Source organism: Mirounga leonina, unplaced genomic scaffold, assembly GCF_011800145.1.
Source record: "Mirounga leonina isolate KUSES-001 unplaced genomic scaffold, KU_Mleo_1.0 Mir_82, whole genome shotgun sequence".
Taxonomy (NCBI): Eukaryota; Metazoa; Chordata; class Mammalia; order Carnivora; family Phocidae; genus Mirounga; species Mirounga leonina.
Window position 1 is genome coordinate 56,923,156 of NW_023270825.1, and position 22,728 is coordinate 56,945,883.

Below are 22,728 nucleotides of genomic sequence, written 5' to 3' on the forward strand. Positions count from 1 at the left end.
AATTATGGGGTTTTTTTTTACATAAACACAATGCCATTAATACACACTAACAAAGTTATTAATAATTCCTTATTCTCATCCAATTTTTTTTAAATGAGTCCTTTTAAAACCTTTATTTCTATGCCAAGAGACTAACCCACTCATGGACACTGGGAGTTTAACTGCCATAACTTTTCACATCATTGACACATAATACATACTTTAGTAATTGAATGAACAAAGAGTAGGAGAGAAGTCTATAGGCTGAGTTTCTAAGTTGTAAGTTCTTAATATTTATCTGACAGCTCTAGATCTAAAACTGATGGCTTTTTGAAATAGGATTAAAAAAATGCAATTAAGTTGAAGAAATTCATTCTCTTTTGGCAGTAGTATGGCCTATTGCATGGTTCAGGAGATTGATTATCAAACATTGTTTATGGTTTTGTGCTTTCACAACACATCTAAGATGTGTTACAGGGGCACCTGGGTGGCTCAGTCAGTTAAGCATTTGCCTTCGGCTCAGGTTGTAATTCCAGGGTCCTGGTATCAAGTCCCGAATCAGGCTTCCTGCCCCGTGGGGAGTCTGCTTCTCCCTCTTCCGTGCCCCTCCTCCCACTGTTGCACACACTCATGCACATTGTCTTTCTCTCTCTCTGTCTCTCAAATAATAAAAAATCTTTTTTAAAAAAAGAGCTAAGATGTGTTGCAAGAAGGACTAGTAATAGTAAGTAGGTTGTATACTATTAATATTACCTTAGGAACAGAGCTAAACTAATTTGAAGAAGTGAGATGAAAGAAAACTTTGTAACCAACTGTAATGTTTTCCCAATATGTTTTTATTACATGTCTTTTGAGCAAGTGCATGTTATAGACATTGTGCAGGAAAGAACCCTGTTTGTTTTCTTAGTTCATTTGCTGATTCGACAACAGATAAATGAGTAAATAAACTAAATAAATAAAAAGTAGGTCAGATTTCATATTTAAGTAAAAGGATTATGTGGCACAATTCCCTAGTTACTGGTATTATCTCATGGCCTCCAAATGAGGCATCTGTTTATTGCCATGGTTCAGTATATTCTATTCTAGTGTTGTTGCCAGATGTTCTTTTCAGTCCTGTTTTTACCATCTGAAACAATAGTGAGCCACCTGGAGGCTATATGCAGTTTTCTTGGCTTCACTGTATGATCACAATATATTTGAAAGCTGCCATTGAGTTGTCAGTGTTTGTTTTTTTCCCTAAAGGGAATCAACAGTAGTTTAGAGGTTTTCAGAGAAACATATCAGCAGTCTGGAAGACAGGATAATAGAAAGCACACAAGCTAAACATCCAAAAAGAGGGAAAAAAAATTTAATTTTTAAAATTAAAAAAATTTTTAAATAGAACAGATTAAGAGATCCCTTAAAATCCAGTGAACAAATGTTCACATTATAGGGGTCCCAGAAGAAGAGGGAGAAAGGTGTAAAAAACTTATTGAAGAAGCAATATCTGAAAACTCCCCTAACCTAGGGAGAGAAAGAGACATCCAAGTCAAGAAGCAGAGTTCCAAACAAGATGAACCCAAGGAGGTCCACACCACAGCACATAATAATTAAAATGTCAAAGGTTAAAGATAAAGAGAGAATCTTAAAACCAGCTAGAGAGAAACACAAAGTTACCTAGAAAGGAAAAACTATAAGACTATCAGCTTATTTTTCAGCAGAAACTTTGCAAGCCAGAAGAGAGTGGCAAGTGCTAAAAGGAAAAACCTACAACCAAGAATATTCTATCTGGCAAGGTTAGCATTCAGATTTGACGGAGAGATAAAGAGTTTCCCAGAAAAGAAAAGATAAAGGAATTTATCACCATTAAGCCAGCCTTGTAAGAAATGTTAAAGTGACTTCTTTTTAAGTGGAAAAGAAATGGCCATAATTAAACATAAGAAAAATGAATAAAAACACATAAAATATGACATATACACAAAAGTGGAGAAAGGAGGAACACCTGGGTGGCTCAGTCAGTTAAGCATCTACCTTCGGCTCAGGTCATGATCCCAGGGGTCTGGGATCAAGTCCCACATCAGGCTCCCTGCTCATTGGGGAGCCTGCTTCTTCCTCTGACTGCTGCTCTCCCTGCTTGTGTGTTCTTTCTCTCTCTCTCTCTCCCTCTCTTTCACCTGCTTCTCCCTCTGCTGCTCCCCCTGCTTGCATGCACACGCGCTCTCTCTTTCTGACAAATAAATAAAATCTTAAAAAAAAAAAGTGGAGAAGGGAGTAAAAAGAGAAAAGAAGGGGAAAAAGAAAAAAATCTTTTTCTTTTAAGAATGTGTTTGAACTTAAATGACCATCAAATTAATATGGACTGCTATTTACTTCAGGTAACATAGATGAACCTCATGGTAACCACAAACCCAAAACCTACGATAGATACACCAAAAGTAAAGAGAAATAAAGCCAAATAAAACCCTATAGATACTAATCAATCAGAAAAAAAGAGCAAGGAAGAAAGGAACAAAGGAGAACTACAAAAACAACCAATAAGAAAAACTTTTAAGTGGCAATAAGTACATACCTATCAATAATTACTTTAAATGTAAATGGCCTCAATGCTCCAATCTAAAGACATAGAGTGGTGGGATGGATAAAAAAAAAAAAATAGGACTGGGGCGCCTGGGTGGCTCAGTCATTAAGTGTCAGCTTTCAGCTCAGGTCATGATCCCAGGGTCCTGGGATCGAGCCCCGCATCGGGCTCCCTGCTCGGCCAGGAGCCTGCTTCTCCCTCTCCCATTCCACCTGCTTGTGTTCCCTCTCTAGCTGTCTCTCTCTCTCTCTGTCAAATAAATAAAATAAAATCTTTAAAAAAAAAAAATGGGACCCATCTATATGCTACCTACAAGAGACTCACCTCAGACCTAATGATGCCTACAGACTAAAAGTGAAGGGATGGAAAACATTCACCATGTAAATGAAAGTTTAAAAAAGCTGGAGTAGCAATACTTATACAGAGAAAACAGACTTTAAAGCAAAGATTGTAACGAGAGACAAGGGCATTCCATAGTGAAGAAAGGAATCAATCCATCAAGAAGATATAACAATTGTAAATATCTGTGCACCTGATACCGGAGCACCTAAATACATAAAGCAGATATTAATGTACATAAAGAGAGAAATTGATGGTAATACAATAACAGTAGAGAACATTAATACTCTATTTACATCAATGGATGGATCATTCAGACAGAAAATTAATAAGGGAATGTCTTTGGTTTTGTTTTGATTTGTTTTAAAGATTTTATGTATTTATTTTAGAGAGAGACTGCACATGAGCGGGACGGGCAGAGGGAAAGGGAGAGAGAATCTCAAGCAGACTCTGTGCTGAGCGCAGAGCCTTACATGGAGCTTGATCTCACAACCCTAAGATCACAACCTGAGCTGAAGCCAAGAATTGAACACTTAACCAACTGCACCACCCAGGCACCCCCATAAGGAAGCAATGTCTTTGAATGACATGTTGGACCAGCTGGACATAACAGATATATACAGAACATTCCATCCAAAAACAACAGAATACACATTCTTTTCAAGTGCAAATGGAACATTCTCCAGAAGAGATCACATACTAGGCCATAAAACAAGTCTCAATAAATTTAAGAAAATTGAAATCATAGCAAACATCTTTTCCAACACATCAGTATAAACCTAGAAATGAATCACAAGGAAGAAACAGGGAAACCCACATACAGTGGAGACTAAACAACATGACACTTAAACAACCAATGGGTCAATGAAACAATCAAAGAAGAAATCAAAAACTACATGATGACAAATGAAAATGAAAACACAATGATCCAAAATCTCTGGGACACATCAAAAGCAGTTCTAAGAGGGAAGTATATAGAATACAGGCCTAAGAAATAAGAAACAAGAAAAAACTCAAATGATTAATCTTACACCTAAAAGAACGAGAAAGAGAGAACAAAACCCAAGGTGAGTAGAAGAAAGGTTTAATAAAGATCTACCATAATATAGATCTTACGCAACTTATAGAATAATAAAGATCATGGTAGATGTAAATGACATAGAGACTTAAAAACAAAAACCTCAATGAAACCAAGAGCTGATTCTTTGAAAAGATAAACAAGATTGATATACCCTTAACCAGACTCATTAAGAAATAAAGAGAAAGGACCCAAATAAAATCAGAAATGAGAGAAAAAATAAATGAGAGAGGAAAAGTAACAACTCATACCACAGAAATACAAAAGATTGTAAGTGAATACTATAAACAATTATATGCCTACAAACTGGACAGCCTAAAAGAAATGGATAAATTCCTAGAAACATATAATCTTCCAAAACTGAACCAGAAAGAAATAAAAAATCTGAACAGACTGATTACAAGTAATGAAATTTAATCAATATTCAAAAACAATCAAAGAATACAAGTCCAGTACCACATGGATTCACAGGCGAATTCTACCAGACATTTTAAAAAGAGTTAATACCTATTCTCAGAGTATTTAAAAAAAAAATAGAAGAGGAAGGAAAATTTCCAAATACATTCTATAAAGCCAGCATTACTCTAATAACCAAACCCGTACAGACACCACAGAAAAAACTACAGGCCAGTATTCCTGATGAACCTAGGTGCAGATATTCTCCACAAAATATTAGCAAACTGCATACAACAATACATTGAAAAGATCATGCACCACAATTAGGTGAGATGTATTCCCAGGATGCAAGGATGGTTCAGTATTCTCAAATCAATCACATCATACACTATATCACAAAATGAAGGATAAAAGTCATATCGTTTCAATAGACACAGAAAAAGCATTTGACATGATTCAATATCCATTCATGATAAAAAAAACTTTCAACAAAACAGTGTTAGAGGGAACATACCTCAACATAATAAAGGCCATATTTGAAAAGCCCACAGCTAACATCATCCTCAGTGGTGAAAAACTGAGAGCTGGGCGCCTGGGTGGCTCAGTTGGTTAAGCGACTGCCTTCGGCTCAGGTCATGATCCTGGAGTCCCTAGATCAAGTCCCGCATCGGGCTCCCTGCTCGGCAGGGAGCCTGCTTCTCCCTCTGACCCTCCCCCCTCTCATGTGCTCTCTGTCTCTCTCATTCTCTCTGTCTTAAATAAATAAATAAAATCTTTAAAAAAAAAAAAAAGAAAAACTGAGAGCTTTCCCTCCAAGGTCAGGAACAAGATAAGGTTGTCCACTCTCACCACTTTTCTCCCAACATAGTACTAAAAATCCAAGCCATAGCAATCAGAGAAGAAAAAGAAATGAGGCATCCATATTGGTAAAGAACAAGTTAAACTGTCACTACTTGCAGACAACATGATGCTATACATAGAAAATCCTAAAGATTCCATCAAAAAATTACTAGAAATACTAAATGAGTTGAGTAAAGTGGCAGGATATAAAATTAATACCCAGAAATTGGTAGCATTTCTATACACTAACAATGAAGTTGCAGAAAGAGAAATTTTAAAAAAACAGCGCCATTTACAGTTGCACCAAAAAGAATAAAATACATAGGAATAAACTTAACCAAAGAGGTGAAAGACCTATACTGTAAAAACTATAAAACACTGATGAAAGAAACTGAAAATGACTCAAAGAAATGGAAAGATACTCCAAGCTCATGGATTAGAAGAACTAATATTGTCAATATGTTTGTATTACCCAAAGCAATCTACAGAGTTAATGCAATCCCTATTAAAATACCAACAGTATTTTTCACAGAACTAGAATAATACTAAAATTTGTATCAAACCACGAAAGCAATCCTGAGAAAGATTAACAAAGCTGGAGGTACATAATTCCAGGCTGCAAGTTATAAATCAAAGCTGTAGTAAAAACAGTCTGGTACTGGCACAAAAATAGACACATAGACCAATGGAACAGAGTAGAAAACCCATAAATAAACCCACAGTTATATGCTCAATTAACCCTCAGCAAAGCAGGAAAGAACATCCAATGGGAAAAAAGATAGTCTTTGCAACAAACAATGTTGGGAAAACTGGTCATCTACATGCAAAAGAATGAAACTGGACTACTTTCTTACACCATACACAAAAATAAACTCAAAATGAATTAAAGGCCTAAATGTGAGACTGGAAACCATAAAAATCCTACAAGAGAACACAAGTAGTAATTTCTCTGACATCAGCCATAACAATATTTTTCTAGATATGTCTCCTAAGGCAAGGGAATAAAGGCAAAAATAAACTATTGGGACTACATCAAAATAAAAGCTTTTGCACAGCAAAGGAAGCCATCAAGAAAACAGACAACCTACTGAATGGGAGAAGGTATTTCTAAATGATATATCTGATAAGGGGTTAATATCCAAAATATATAAAGAACTAAATACAACTCAACACCAAAAAAAAAAAAAAAAAAATCCAATTAAAAAATGGGCAGAGGACCTGAATAGACATTTTTCCAAAGACATACAGATAGCCAACAGACACATGAAAAGATGTTCAACATTACTAATTAGGGAAATGCAAACCAAAACTGCAGTGAGATATCACCTCATACCTGTTAGACTAGCTAAAATCAAGAAGACAAGAACAACAAGTGTTGGTGAGGATGTGGAGAAAAAGGAATCCTCTTGCACAATTGATGGGAATGTGAATTGGTACAGCCACTGTGGAAAACAGTGTGGAGGTTCCTCAGAATACTAAAAATAGAAATACCATATGATCAGATAATTCCACTATTGGGTGTTTACCTGAGGAAGATAAATATATATGTAGATAGACAGATCTATATAGATATATGCTCCCCTTTGTTTATTGCAGCATTATTTACAGTAGCCAAGGAATGGAAGCAATGGAAGTGTCCATAAATAAATGGATAAGGAAAATGTGATATATATATATATATATATATATATATACATATACACATATATATACATATATGTACAAAGTGGAGTATTAGACAGCCATAAAAAAGGATGAGATCATGCCATTTGAGACAACATGGATGAACCTGGGGTATTATGCTAAGTGAAATAAGTCAGACTGAGAAAGATACCATATGATTCCACTCACAAATGGAATCTAAAAGAAGTGCATGAAGAAACAGTAAATACAAACAACAAACTGATGGTTGCCAGAGGGGCGGGGGCAAGGGGGTTGGGCAAAATGGGTGAAGGGGAGAGGGAGATACAGGTCTCCATTTATGGAATGAGTAAGTCACAAGGGTAAAAAGTAGAGCATAAGGAATATAGTCAGGGATATTGTAATAATGATGTAATGGGACAGGTGGTAACTATACTTGTGGTAAACATAGCATAATGTATAAACTTGTGAAATCACTAAGTTGCACACCTGAAACTAATGTAATATTGTGTGTCACCTATACTCAAATAAATAAATTGCTTTTGTGAATTCCTAAGTAATATTTGTTTGTAAAATAGAATATTTGAAAAATTCAAGAGGGGCGCCTGGGTGGCTCAGTCGGTTAAGCGGCTGCCTTCAGCTCAGGTCATGATCCTGGGGTCCTGGGATCGAGCCCCGCGTCCGGCTCCCTGTTCAGCAGAGAGCCTGCTTCTCCCTGTCCCTCTGCCTGCCACTCTGCCTGCTTGTGCTCGCTCTCTATCTCTCTGTCAAATAAATAAATAAACTCTTAAAAAAAATACAAGAAAAATAAAGTAAAAAATTCACCAGAGATGATCACTGGCAAATATGATGTATCTTTGCAAAACTGGAATAATAATCTATGTGTGGTCTTGTACCTTTTTCCTTTAATATTATACCTTGTTCATTTTTCACATCATCAAAATCCTGTCATGCACTACAAAGGTAAAAATCCAGAATACTGACAATACCAAATACTGGCAAAGATGTGGAGTGATAGGAACTCTTCTTGTTGCTAGAGGGAGTGCAAAATGGTACAGCTACTATGAAAAAAAGTTGGCAGTTTCTTAGAAAACTAAACATACTGTTAACCATACAATCCAGCAGTTGTCCTACTTGGTATTTACTAAAAGGAGTTGAAAACGTATGTCCACACAAAAACCTGCTCACAGATGGTTATAGCATCTTTATTCATAATTGCCAAACCTTGGAAACAACCAAGATGTCCTTCAGTCGGTGAATGTATAAATTAACTTTAGTACGTACAGGCAGTGGAATTATTATTTAGCACTAAAATGAAATGAGCTATTAAGCCATGAAAAGACATGGAGAAACCTTAAGTGCATATTACTAAGTGAAAGAAGGCAATCTCAAAAGGCTATATACTGTATGATTCCAACTATGTGATATTCTGGAAAAAGCAAAACTGAAGACAATAAAAAGATCAGTGGTTGCCGGGGGTGGGGAGAAGAGAAAGATGACTAGGCAGAGCACAAAGGATTTTTAGAAGAGTGAAAAACTGTGTACGATATTATAATGATGGATATATGTCATTACACGTTTGTCCAAACCTGTAGAATGTACAACACTAAGAGTGAGCCCTAAGTTACACTGTGGACTTTGGGTGATTATGATGTGTCAGAGTAGGTTCATCCTTGCTTAAAAATGTACCATTCTGGTGAGTGATATTGATAATGGGGGAGGCTGTACATGTGTGGGGATAAGGAGTATATGGGAAATCTGTACTTTCTGATCAGTTTTGCTATCAATCTAAAATTGCTCTAAAAATCAATTTTAAAAGATAGGTGTATATGTGTCTGTGTGTGTGTGTGTACACACAGACACGTATGTTTAAAATTCTCTAAAAGAAGACTATATCAATAAAGCATCTTCTGACAATTCGGTTTCAGAGAAGTAAACTCCATAACCCAAAGGGATGATTAGCCCTAAAATTGTTTATATTGCAAACACTTTGTGTATTAGTCCATAACATGAAGAATGAGCCCAGAAATAAACCCATGGTTTTATGGTCAATTAATCTTCAACAAAGCAGGACAAGAATATACAATGGGGAAAAGATAGTCTCTTCAGCAAGTGGTGCTGGGAAAGCTGGACAGCTGCATGCAAAAGAATGAAACGGGACCACTTTCTTAGAGCATACACAAAAATAAATTCAAAATGGATTAAAGACCTAAGTGTAAGACCTGAAACCATAAAACTCCTAGGAGAAAACATAGGCAGTAATTTCTTTTCAGCCACAGAAACATGTTTCAAGATACGTCTTCTCAGGCAAGGAAAACAAAAAATAAATATTGGGACTACACCAAAACACAGTGAGAAAAACCATCAACAAAACAAGAAGGCAACCTACTGTATGGAAGAAGATATTTTCAAATGATACATCTGATAAGGTGTATCAGGTGCCCCTTAAGTTAATCTTATATACCAAGTTATCTGTGAAAGAACCCAACAATGTAAATTAAATTTGCCCATTCGCTTACATTTTTACCTAGGTGTTAATGAAGGTTTTACCAGGGCGCCTGGGTGGCTCAGTTGCTTAAGCGACTGCCTTCGGCTCAGGTCATGATCGTGGAGTCCTGGGATTGAGTCTCACATCAAGTCCCACATCAGGCTCCCTGCTCAGCAGGGAGTCTGCTTCTCCCTCTGACTCTCCCCCCTCTCATGCTCTCTCTCTATCATCTCTCTCAATAAAATAAATAAAAATCTTTTTAAAAAAATGAAGGTTTTACCAAAAAATACAGCCTGAAAATATAAAAGTAAATTGTCTTTTAAAAATCCTAAATTAAGATTACCTTGTGAGCTAATGTGAACAATACCAAAACAGCATAAAAACCACTTAAAGTGGGGCGCCTGGGTGGCTCAGTCGGTTAAGCGTCTGCCTTTGGCTCAGGTCATGGTCCCAGGGTCCTGGGATCGAGCCCCACATCGGGCTCCCTGCTCAGTGGGAGGCCTCCTTCTCCCTCTCCCTCTGCTTGTGTTTCCTCTCTCACTGCCTCTCTCTGTCAAATAAATAAATAAAATCTTTAAAAAAAAAAAAACTTAAAGTGCCAAATTTAAGAGGCCTTATTTTCTTTGAGGGGTTAACTGAGAAGACAATAGACAATCCAGCATTTTTGTAGAGAAAAGGTACAGCTAGGATTTTTTTAGGATAATAAAATGCTATATATATGACAAAGTTCTTTAAAAAATTGCAAAGTAGGGGCGCCTGGGTGGCTCAGTTGTTTAGTGTCTGCCCTCGGCTCAGGTGATGATCCCAGGGTCCTGGGATCAAGCCCCGCGTCCGGCTCCCTGCTCAGTGGGAAGCCTGCTTCTTCCTCTCCCACTCCCCCTGCTTGTGTTCCCTCTCTCGCTGTGTCTCTATCAAATAAATAAAAAATCTTAAAAAAAAAAATTCCAAAGTAAAACATTTTTATTTCCACCAAAAATTGAGAAACTCCTTGTAACTTATATATATATATTTTTTTTTTTGTGGTGGTGGTGGTTGATAGCTGTGACTTGGGTTGGTTGAAAAGTGACATTTCTGATAGAAAAGTGCTTTTCTTTGAATCTGAAGACTTGCCAACAAAATTGACAGCACTCTAGGCCCAAAATAAATTAGGTGTTGGCCCTAACATAAATGTACTTAATTTTGCTTCTCCTTTTACCTACTTTTGTGTGCAAGATTTCAAATAACATGACTAAAGTATCATATTTAGAAGAAATTAGGGTTGCTAATGTGATAGGTTTTTGTCTTTTTAAGTAATTTAAAAACTTGAAGGGGGGAAATCGGAGGGGTAGACGAACCATGAGAGACGATGGACTCTGAAAAACAAACTGAGGGTTCTAGAGGGGAGGGGGGTGGGAGGATGGGTTAGCCTGGTGGTGGGTATTGAGGAGGGCACGTTCTGCATGGAGCACTGGGTGTTGTGCACAAACAATGAATCATGGAACACTTCATCTAAAACTAATGATGTAATGTATGGGGATTAACATAAGAATAAAAAAGTAAATAAAAGCAAAAAAAATAATAATTTAAAAACTTTTATTTCACAAGTAAGAAAACTGCAGTCAGTGGATTTTTTTGCATTTTGGACACTTGATTTCTCACTCATTGTTCTTTCCACACTACTTTTATTTCTCCTGAGCAACCCTTTAAAAATCTGGATAACATTATTCTTGCTGATTATAATGTGGTTTATGTTGATTGTCCAATAAGTGACACTAAGTACTTCATTCAGACCAGTGTGGATAGTATATGAGAAAGAATTATATATACTTAAATATTTGTGCCAAGCAAATGTGATATTTAACACTTTTGGGCATCATTACTTAACAGTGTGAGCTTAGCAATGAGCATTACTTGGTAAATAGATTCCAGCTAGGGAAAGCTATTGGACTGGAGAGGGATAAGTGTGATATGGGACTTAAAATTAATGGACAAAATCTTTCATACACAATTTTGTAGTGGAATTGTGAAGTTCATTTTTGGGTAATATTATCTAGGTTATTTGATTACATATGGAAGCACTGAGTTGTGGTCTGAATGATAAGGATTTTTAAATTGCTGAGTAGCTAAAGAAATTCAGTGCTGCTTGTCAATAAAATTTAAGTGCTTAGGAAAATGACATTGCAAGAATATCTTAGTCACAGTTGAAAAGGAAAGCTGAGGTAGAAAAAACTTGTTTTATATTCAGTAAATCTAAACAGATTAATTGGGACAAATTAATTGGGGCAATGTTTTATTAAACTCTACTTTTAATTTTAAATGCTAGTAACTATGATGGAGATACAGTCACCATTATGCCAAGAATTGCCAAAATGTCAAAACTTTTTGTTAATAGTCTTGGCTATTAGCCATGATTGTGAAAGACCACTCTTCTGCTTTTGTTTTTTTAATTTATGAGGACTTTTATATTCCATCAGTAGGAGATAGGTGTTCTTTATTTACCACATATAGTACAGCAAAATTAAAACCACAGTTCATTAAATTAACTCCCTGTTCTGTTGTGGCACCTTGATAAGTAGGAGTCTTTGATATTATACTTAAGGAAGTTTTTGGACTAAAAGAATTGAAGTAGTAGAAAAAGAGGAGATTAGAGAACAGAAGAGAGGATAGATCTCCTGGAGAATGTGGATGATCTCTCTCTCCACTGTAGCCGGGACACCACAATGTGGGAAAAAAAGGAACATCCAGACCTGATGCCAGTGATATAGATTAAAATGTTTGGGAAAACTAAAAAAATAAACACCAGCATAGTCATCCTAAATTCTCTGGGCCTTATTATAGTAAATAAGTGGAGAAAAATTGCCCCTTAGAGGAAATATATAATCCATGGTTAATTTCATTTCCCCTGCCTATATGTTTTTCCATTCCTGTTTCTCTCAAGAGAATAAGAAAATGAGGATTCCTCTCTCCTATGGGAGGATTTGCTTTTGAATCAGTCATAGCTGGCAGGCTGCATTTTTCCAGGTCTGAGATACAGACAGTGGAAATTAAATATGATGTCTTCAAAATAAATGAGTTATAGTAAATGGAAAGTCAGAAATGACATCACAGGTGAAGAAAGGTGAGTTTATTTGCTCCATTCATTCAAAATGGTTGTCTTCTTGATCATTTGCACTTTTTTTCAAGGGATGGATTTGGTTTGTATTTGAGTTAATGGGAGAAATGGGGGAAGACTGTGTGTTTTTCTGTGTACTTTATAATATCTGCAACATACATTAGCAGTATAATCAAGATATGTTTGGGGTTGTAGGATATTTTTTTAATTATGGAAAACATTTTCTGAAGTCAACTCCTACTTTTTTATAGTTAAAAACTAGTCATTGGTCTTAAGAGTTAGAAAGAAAGCTGAAAAATAGTGTGGACCTTCTACTAAATATTTTAACCATAAGAACAGTAGTATTAGCTATATATACTCAATTATATTTCTGCTGATGACAGTATGTTTTTAAATGAAGCTAACCAGAAAACTAGAATATGTACATTATATTCTTTAGAGCAGCACTGTTCAATAAAAATACAATATAGACCACACACGTAATTTAAATTTTTCTAGTAGCCACATTAAAAGGTAAAAAGAAATGATGAGATTAGTTTTAATATATTTAACCCAATATATCCAAGTATTACCTTTTCATTATGTGATCAGTATAAAAAATTTAATGAGATTTTATATTTTTTGTACTAAGTCTTTTAAATGTATTATTTTTATTATTTTTATTTTATTTTTACATCATTAGTTTTTGATGTAGTGTTCCATGATTCTACTTAGAGCACATCTCAGTTCTGACTACCCATATTTCAAGTATTTAGTAGCTATATTTCCTATATTGAATGATGCAGATTTAGAATATGATAGGAAGAATATTACTACTATGATATTAATAATTCAGGTTGGTGGGGCACCTGGGTGGCTCAGTCGTTAAGCATCTGCCTTCGGCTCAGGTCATGATCCCAGGGTCCTGGGATCGAGCCCCAGTCGGGCTTCCTGCTCTGCGGGAAGCCTGCTTCTCCCTCCCCTCTCCACCCCCCCGCTTGTGTTCCCTCTCTCGCTGTGTCTCTCTCTGTAAAATAAATAGATAAAATCTTAAAAAAATAATAATAATAATAATTCAGGTTGGTCCCCATCTATCATGGGTCCCTTAAAAAGTCTTTTTATTTGTGAAAAATTTTTTTATCAATATCTTTTTATAAATAATAAATTTAAATACTTTTATGGGGGTATCTTGGTAGTAAATTTAGTGAAATATTTTCTACTCACCTGATATTTATCGCCTTACTATTCTATGGAAATATATGAAGAAGTGTTTCTAAGCCCTTTGAGGTGCTAACCTTTTACTTAGTCTTTTTTTCCCCTTTAAGGCAGATTTAGTTCTCTATTTCATAAAAGAACTCCTGATAAGAAACACAGTCAAAGTAATGGAGGACATAATTATTTGGAATAGCTGTCAGTACTCATAAACTCATCTTTAATTTCCCTTTACATAGATCTATCCAGAAGAAAACTTTATTTTTTTTAATTGATTGAAAACATTACCCTTAAAATAATGCTCCATATGATGTGATTATCTTTCCAAAATCTATCCCAGGCCCACCTCCCCTTATGTATCTATTTCCCATTGTTCTCATTTATATTATGGTCTTGATTACAATTTCTATCTAGGTAACTCCTGAACTTACCTTCCCAAAGTATTCATTTGTTTAACAAATACTCATTGAACACCTGTCTTGTGCCCAAAAGTATTATAAGAAACAGGAGTTTACCCTCTCATGAGAAAGTTAGGTAACAAATCACAGTAAAGCATATTAGTTTAATAAAAGCATTTTACAAAGTCCCATGGAATGGCTAAATCTACAGAGGCTGAGAGAATGGACTCAGAAAAGACTTTAGTAGAGTGGCATTCAGGTATAGAAGGCTGAATAGAGATTTACCAGGCAGACCAGGAGAGTGAATAATATTACATTTAAAAAATAGTAAGTAGAGGCGCCTGGGTGGCTCAGTCGTTAAGCATCTGCCTTCGGCTCAGGTCATGATCCCAGGGTCCTGGGATCGAGCCCCGCATCGGGCTCCCTGCTCCGCAGGAAGCCTGCTTCTCCCTCTCCCACTGCCTCTGCTTGTGTTCCGAACTCTCTCGCTCTGTCTCTCTCTGTTAAATAAATAAAATCTTAAAAAAAAAAAAAATAGTAAGTAGCCCAGTATAGGTTTTTTTGAACCAAATTTTGAAGTCTCTCATTGTATCAAGCTAGCCATTTGCCATTTTCTTATAGCCAGTAGGGGTATGATCCCTTAGGGATTTTTAATCAAGGCAATACAAAATTCAAGTTTGTGTACAGCTATGATCCAGGAGCATTCCTACTTGCCCAGGAACCTATTGGGAGATACCTATTTGTGCCCCAGGGCAAACCCACCAACATTGGTCTAAATGGATCCTGAAGCAGCCCTGTGAACCAACTCCATCCTCACTCAGCCATGGTTTAGGGCAGTCGCACACATCTAGAAACCCAGCAGATGGCGTACCTCTCAGTGCCCCGGGAGACAGGTCTGCAGAATCTGGTCCCAGCTCTGGACCCTGAAACAACCCTGACACTCAGTTCTAGCCCCTCCCAGCTGTAATCCTAGGCACTCCTGCCCTCCCTGAGACCCACCCAGGGGCAGAACAGGGGCCGTCCCAGGGATCTAGCAGAAACCACTCCTGCCCACACACCTAGTAACAGGCCAGCTGTCTGCGGACCTAACAGCAGACCTTGTCCCAGCACCAGCCCTACTGACCAAGGACTCAGAGGCAATCCTGTCTGCCAAGAGATCAGACACCAAGTGTCTGGTAATGGGGTCCACAAACCATAGACCCCAGTGCAGGCCCAGCAGCAGCCATGTGACCTGGCCTCAGCCTAACTTGACTGCGGTCCTAGAGGCAGTCTCATCAGTCTGGAGACCCAATAGGAGGAGATCTTTACCCGCAGAAACCTACAAAAATTCGAAGAGATGTTTGTTCCTCCAAATTCAGACACCAATTCCAGGCTACATGGATCATTAAAATTATCAGGCAAACATGGAACCACCAAAGGAAACTAATAAAGTTCCAGTAACCAACCCCAAGGAAATAGAGATGAATTGCCTGACAAATAATTCAAGGTAATCATCTCAAAGAAGCTCAGTTACATGCAAGAGAACATAGACAACTAAATAAAATCAGGGAAACAATGCATGAACATTTTTCCATGGTCATTAAAATACTGAGTTCCTGAACTAAGCTTTATACCTCAGTCCTCATTCTATAAAACTTTTGCTATTTCTCCTGTATTATGTTGTTTTTCATTGTATGTAAAAAGCAATCTGAAAGTACTTAAGTGGATTTTAAGTGAGTTATAAGGTAGAAACTTTTGTAGATATCCCTTCTACATTTCTATTTTTAGTATTTATATTTTCATATATTAGTTACTTTAAATTACTTTTCTTGTAGGAACCTCCAGAAGTTTAGCCTTTTTGGAGACATAAGTGTTCTACAACAGCAAGGAAGTTTGTCAAATACATACCTCAGCAAGGTGGATCCTGATGGCAAAAAAATTAAACAGTAAGTTACATAGTTGTGGAAGGGGGCTTACGCTAATAATAATTTTAGTTTTTTTCTGAGAAATTGTAAGATACAATCAGAAGAGTAGTATTTTTTCTAAAAAGAACATATGTCCTGTAAATTGGAAATGTTTTACCTATGAAATATGCTATTCCACATTATAAATCTTTAAGACAGAGAATTTGCTGGGTAATTATTGCTATTTAAAACTTATTTTTCTGCTTGCCTTCACTGTAACATAAATTGCATATCATCAGTCTTTTCTACCATACTGGTACAAAATGCTGCTTTCCTTGGGTGAAGAACATATTTTTATATGTTTAATATATCCATGGGTCTGATACAGTTTATTCATTAAATTTGAATGTGAATTTTAATGGTATTTATGATATTACTACTTGGGGGTTGGTTAGAAATTAACTGAGAGAAAATGGATCTCAACATTGCATGCCATTTCACTGCCCAGTTTCAAAAGTCGGTGTTAAAAGATTAGCACTAAATGTTAACAGGATCGTTGTGGCATGTGTTTTCCATACAGAATTCAGCAGCTGTTCGAAGAAATACTGAGTAATAGTAGGCAACTGAAATGGCTGTCCTGTGGGTTTATGCTGGAAATAGTAACCCCAACATCCCTGTCATCTCTCTCAAACTCTATTGCCAACACCATGGAGCACCTGAGCTTGCTGGACAACAATATTCCTGGTAACAGCACCCTTATCACCACAGTCGAACTGGAGCGATTCGTGAATCTGCGCTCACTTGCCCTGGATTTCTGTGACTTTACAGCTGAGATGGCAAGAGTCTTAACCGATAGCAACCATGTGCCTTTGCAGCGACTGTCTCTCCTGGTCCACAATGTCTCCGTGATGCACAAGTCTCTGGACAACATGCCAAATGATGAGCATTGGAAAGCCTTGTCACGGAAGAGCACCAGCCTTCGGGTCTACATAATGGCCTTTGATATCAAGAGTGAAGATATGTTAAAGATTCTGAAACCCAGTATACCACTAGAGAGGATTCATTTTGACAGCTACATCACTTGTGTTTCAGGAGCTATTGTTGATCTTATATCCAGGCAGTATGATAAGTTCCTCACTCATTTTATATTAATGAATGATGTAATTGACACGTCTGGTTTTCCAGATCTTAGTGACAACCGAAATGAAGATCCGTTGGTTTTATTAGCATGGAGGTGCACAAAGCTCTCTCTTCTGGCAATTCACGGTAGGTGATTTTTGCTCAGTTTAATTTGTTATTTATATTACATCTAAAATATTTTAAACCAGTAAAAAGATAGCAATGACATTTATAGTGTTGAGTAATCTAAAAAGCTGAAATGCAGGTTTTTATACTTTTTAATAATTTATAAGATATACCACTTAACAAGTAGAAAGTCATATTACTATAGCTCTAAGTGTTCTTTTTTTTTAAGATTTTTTTTTTTATTTATTTGTCAGAGAGAGAGAGCACAAGCAGGGAGAGTGGCGGGCAGAGGGAGAAGCAGACTCCCTGCTGAGCAGGAGCCCAATGTGGGACTCGATCCCAGGACCATGGGATCATGACCTGAGCCGAAGGCAGACGCTTAACCTACTGAGCCACCCAGGCGTCCCTCTACTCTTAAGTGTTCTTGCTCCGGCTTCCGTGTTACTTTTTTCTTCCACCATGTGATTGATGGTATTTCATGAGAATGGCATTTGAAATTAATTGATCTATCGAAGAAAACATATCTACTTGCAGTAGATATATTTCTTCCTCTAATCACAAGATCTCTTAAAAACATAATACAGAAGGAAGAGAAAGTATGATTTCTTTCTTGCTTGCTGCCTCATCTTCTAGATTCTAGATATTAACATATTAATTTGTATATTTTTTTAAATGATGATTCCATTGATTGGGTATATGCTTTTTTCTTACTGGTGCCTTTCATCTTAATGTTAACTATTTTCATTTAGAGAGAGTTGCTATTCTGACAAGTTAGAAGAACATTTTACTTCCTTTTCTGGAACATGTAAGATATTTACAGAATACAAAATAGACTATACAAATGTCTTAAACTCTTTTAGTTGTGTTTCCTTGTTTTTTAAATTAATTTTTTAGCCTGCATTAATGCAGGAAAGTGTGCGTCTTGCTTTTCAAGTTTTGCTTTATAATTTGGCCAGTCATCAGAGGTAGCAGCAAAGAAATGCATTTCAGCTTGTTATAAGATTACCCAACACTATATATTAAAGGTTAATTTCAGCCAGTCTAAGCTTTTATTTTAAGAAATAAGAAATAAGATATTAAATACAGCTGAAGCCCCTATACCCATTCCCCTTTATTCATTCCCAGAGGTAATCCATGACTGTTTTATACTTTACATATTTTCTACTGGCAATTAACAGTTTAGAGTGTCACTTCTTAACTTTGGACTGTGAAGCATCATAGGAGAGGATTTTTTACTCACTAAAAATAAGTTTCCTATGTATCATTAATGGATACATATATGAAATAAAAATTTGTTTATGATACAGCACTATCCAAAGCTATAAAGTTTTACCTTAAATGTCTTCAATCTTACTAAATGTACTGATATCGGAATAGGATTACAGCACCTACCAATTCACCAGCCACAGTGATGTTGGAAACAATATCAAACTTAGTCTTTTTTTTTTTTTTTTAGCTAAACAATCATACTTCCTTTTCCAATCTCAGTATATTTTTAAAAGAAAAGGACCAAAGTGGTCAGTGAGATACAAGTTTGTGGAAAAGACTAACTTATCAAATAGATAAAATAAAATGCAAGGAAATGACAGTGTTTGTCTTTGGTTTATTTTGAAGGTTACACAGTGTGGGCGCACAACCTCATTGCCATTGCTCGTCTTCGTGGCTCTGATCTCAAAGTACTTGAAGTCACTGAAGAAAGCATTGATTTTGACCAAGGTGAACTGGCCGACCAGGATGTGGATCCAGTGCATAACCTTATTGAGCAGGTATCCCTGGGCCTGGGTCAACCTTGGCACGCTGTCATGGACATCGAATCACTCAGTGTCTTCACTGAACCAAATCGTCATTTTTACAGAGAGATGCAAAGCTTCAGCGAAGACATTTAGCTTTTTTTTAAATGTACAATTCCTGTGGTTACATATGCAAGTAGGGTCCTATTATGTTTTTTTTTAGTAGTGTGAATTTAATCCCTTTGTGCTGTGTTTAATCAGTATTAGCTTCATAGAATTATATATGTATATTCTACTTCTTGATCAAAGAACGTAGTCGGGTATTGGTTTAGAAGTTCAAAGTGACAATGTGTAGGGCTTTCACGGTTAATGGACTTGTTATCACACCTTAAGGATATACAACCGAAGGCTGTCTGAGGTTGCTGGCTAACTTTATTTTTCACTGAGTTACTCTGCCTTTTGATGTTTTTATTCTTTGTGTGTCAGAGTTCAGAGCTCAGGAGCCAAAATATTTTTATACATATATAGATATATATCCATAGCCTGGTGGATTTGTATGCAATGCACCGCATTCATGCTTCTGATAGCATTTCATTAATTTTTATTTGAAATGGAAGAAGGGAGGATAGTATGATCCCAAATGAGTTATCTCTAACAGAAAAGCCAAGACTTTAACTTTCATTACATATATAATAGTTGAGATCACCAATTACCATTCTGAATTTTGTATAGTACTAGGTTAGAACACTGCTTAATCCTTTTTTTAAAAAAATGCATTTACATAAACATGAATACTCAAATTGTTAGACTTTTTTTAAAACTGCATCTGACATAATTTTATTCATCAATTACATTATACATTCAAGTTAGCTTTTTAGCCCAGATTTCAAATAGTGGAGGAAGAAACTGTATTCCAGGTTAAAAACCTCCTTAAAAGAAAATAAAAAAACACAGTTGTAAACACACATGCTTGCAAACACACATTAGTCGTGAAATCCCTAGCAATGAGTCACTGGATTTTTCTCTGTCAGCGCGCGTGTCAGCTGCCAAAGAATAGACTTAACTGAAGAAGTGCCCACATGCTGGCAGGGGCCGGCCCACTCTGGCCAGCCAGATACTGCTAGATTGTAATATTTAAGGTCGAATTTCGACCTGTGGTACACAGCTGTGCTGTGGCTCAGTCAGCAACCTCAGAACTCTGAAAAAACAAAACAAAAAAAAAAGAAAAAAAAACCATGCACCTGTTTCACTGTGAATAGTGAATGTAAAGGAAAGAAAGGAAAAACTGAAAGCTTGTTCTATCACAGGTATGAGCTGCTATGATACATGAAGAACATTCCATGAAGTATGTTTTAAAACCTTGTTATATCTGAGAGGCTTTAAAAGCCGACTTAACTGTTTCAGGGCAACCGCGGTACAGACGTGGTCTCTGTGAGACTTCCACCTGACCCCAGTTTTAAGTGGTACGAATGTTGTGCATTTAATGTTAAAGGACAGTCTGCAATAATAAAGTAAGTAGCCAACGTGGGTGCCCAGCAGTGCTGAGACCTGGCTGCTCTATCGTAAGCTTTGGAAACACAATTTATGCAACAGATGTCCAGATATGATTCTATTTATGGAAAAAGTTTATATGTATTTTACAAATGGTTTTACCATCTTATATTAAAATGACCTTTTGACAGGTGTGCACTGTTTTGTCTCCAGTGAGCACATACCATGAGGATTTTATATGTACATCAGTAGTGTGAATCCACTGGCACAGTGTGTGTAAATGCCAGATGTGGTGAGATTTTATCTTATAAATGTGATCAGATAAAATAAATCCTGACAGAAACTGTAAGGAAACCAGCTGAATGTTTGACCTGATGACTGATGTTGAATGGTTTATGTTAAATGTATATTCTTTTAATCAATGAATAAAGCATTAAAAAGTGACCATTGTAATATATTTTATTGTATACAAAGCATGAAAACTTTGAGTGTTAAACTGTAATAATCTCTATATCATGTGTAATCATGTAAGCTATGTTGTAGTCTGGTGCAGCAAAGCTGAAATTTGGGAATATTTCATAAACAGTCCTAGGTTAGGGGCACCTGGGTGGTGCAGTCAGTTAAGCATCTGACTCTTGATTTCAGCTCAGGTCGTGATCTCAGGGTCATGAGACTGAGCCCCGAGTCGGGCTCCATGCTCAGTGGGGAGTCTGCTTGAGATTCTCTCTCTCTCTCCCTCTGCCCCTCCTCCCCCTGCTCATGCACTTTCTCTCTCTCTCAAATAAATAAATCTTAAAAAAAAAAAAAGTCTTAGGTTAAATAGTTTGAAGGGTTTTAATTTTTTTAACTAACTTTGGCAAAATACAAGCTTAAAAGCAAACAGACTGGTTAGCACAAAACCCAAGTGTATTATGCATTTAGAACATTATTGATATGGTAAAACATAATTTATAGACTATAAGAACTTTTTACAGTTCCTATACTGGATGCAAAAATACTTCAGTATGCCCGTATTAAACAGTTCATAAACCCCTATATTGCTTTAGTTTGGCTTTGTAATCTCTGTTCTTGGTTGCTGAGACAAATAGCTATCAGTTATGAGATAGACAATGGCTCTTTTCCTTCATCTGTCTTTCCTTAATCATTCCAGACACTCACTCTTCTTTCAGACACTGCCTCCTCACCTTGGAATAATCTAGTGTTCACAAGCAACTGTCATTATACCTACTGCTTCCTTGTTTTCTAGGCATATCTCTTTTGAATGAATCAACATGTTTATTATTTAAAATACAAAAATAGTACCCAAAATACATGAAAAAAAAGTCTACTAACATGTATGAATAGTACACAAGTGAAGGTTGGTATAGTAAAGCACTAAAGTGGGAGGCTCAGCATCTATTATACTGTAAACTCTAATGCTACATAAGCAGACTCTCCCTTGAGCTTCAGTTTCCTCATCGGTAAAATGAGGGATTGGACTTGGTTATCTAAAACTCTGATTCTTCCCTAAAAGTTTTAACTGTTGACCTAACAGCTCAGAGACATACATAAGATCCTCTCTGAACAAATGTATTAAATAAAATATTTTCAAAACATAGCTTACTAAATTATATGAGATTTACATAGCTAAAACTGTTTCCCCATTTCCCCCACTACCCTAGGAATAAAGAAGGTAGGGAGTTGGTGGGGTGGGTCTTGGGAAGGACAGTGTGCTTATGGCTAAACAAGGATTCAGAAACTAACTTGGCAGGGGCTATGGCATGCATCAGACGGGATCTTTTTGAAGCCAGTAACAACATGGTGCAAATGGAGTAACAGACAAGCAGGGGTGAATAATAATATCCAACCATCAAACTACTCTCTACCAATGCTTCCTAACCTTTATCATGCCCTGACAGCTACAGAAAATATTGTACAGCATACTGGTATAAACTGGAAAAAAACTGTACAGGGTGGAAAATCATTGTTTATTATATAATTGATGAGACAACATGCAGATTAGGGGAAATACTAAATTTGTATAGAACTTTCAAATAAAATCTTGTCGAATGTTTTAACTGATAACTTCTTCAAATTTTTAATATTGCCACCAATGAGAAACACCCCACAAAGAGGTGATAATTTTTAAACTTTTTTTCACAACCATTCAAAAATTTATGCTGCTGAAATTATACTTAAGTCTAACAGCAGGGCACCTGGGTGGCTCCGTCGGTTAAGCATTTGCCTTTGGCTCAGGTCATGATCTCAGGGTCCGGGGATCAAGCCCCGTGTCAGGCTCCCCACTCAGGAGAGTGTGCTTCTCCCTCTCCCTCTGCCCCTCCCCTCACTTGTGCTCTCTCTCTCAAATAGCTAAAATCTTAAAAAAAAAAAAAAGTAACAGC

The 22,728-nt window shown here is 36.6% G+C and overlaps 1 protein-coding gene across 1 annotated transcript in view; it reads left to right on the forward strand.

Annotated features, from left to right (window-relative positions):
• The window catches only part of FBXO33 (F-box protein 33), a 34,197-nt gene extending 13,406 nt beyond the window's left edge, over nt 1–20,791 (forward strand). Inside the window, exons 2-4 of the mRNA XM_034992393.1 lie at nt 15,813–15,923; nt 16,462–17,147; nt 18,741–20,791. Of these exons, the coding sequence (XP_034848284.1) occupies nt 15,813–15,923; nt 16,462–17,147; nt 18,741–19,012 (1,069 nt within the window). The 3' untranslated portion in view covers nt 19,013–20,791. The remainder of the gene's footprint in view (nt 1–15,812; nt 15,924–16,461; nt 17,148–18,740) is intronic.
• The last annotated feature ends 1,937 nt before the right edge of the window (nt 20,792–22,728 follow it).